This window comes from Penaeus monodon, chromosome 31, assembly GCF_015228065.2.
Source record: "Penaeus monodon isolate SGIC_2016 chromosome 31, NSTDA_Pmon_1, whole genome shotgun sequence".
NCBI lineage: Eukaryota > Metazoa > Arthropoda > Malacostraca > Decapoda > Penaeidae > Penaeus > Penaeus monodon.
In genome coordinates, this window is record NC_051416.1 from 7,525,796 (window position 1) to 7,526,127 (window position 332).

Below are 332 nucleotides of genomic sequence, written 5' to 3' on the forward strand. Positions count from 1 at the left end.
CATAGTCGATTTTCCCTTCCCACAGCCTCCTTTATGGTATGGTATTTGCTCTGCTGTACTTTGCGCTCACGCAGTACAGCCTTATTGATGACAAGAGCGGTTCCAACTTACTTGGAGGACGTTTGGCCCTAGCAGTCTCATTCGTAGCAACCATCTTCATTGTTTCATACTCTTCTATGACATTCATCTGCTCAACTAAACCAGACTGCAATGAAATTCATCCATTTGTTGCATGGGTGCCAGTAAGTGTATCTTTTCCAAATGAGTAGATATGCTGTAGGTAGATTTTGGACAAATGGATAAAAGAAAATTGTACATTTGTTCATGTACAA

General features: G+C 40.7%; 1 protein-coding gene across 1 annotated transcript in view; it reads left to right on the plus strand.

Annotated features, from left to right (window-relative positions):
* Nucleotides 1-332, plus strand: part of LOC119593021 (N-acetylneuraminate 9-O-acetyltransferase-like) — a 28,303-nt gene that overhangs the window by 22,566 nt on the left and 5,405 nt on the right. Inside the window, exon 14 of the mRNA XM_037941916.1 lies at nucleotides 26-242. Within this exon, the coding sequence (XP_037797844.1) occupies nucleotides 26-242 (217 nt within the window). The remainder of the gene's footprint in view (nucleotides 1-25; nucleotides 243-332) is intronic.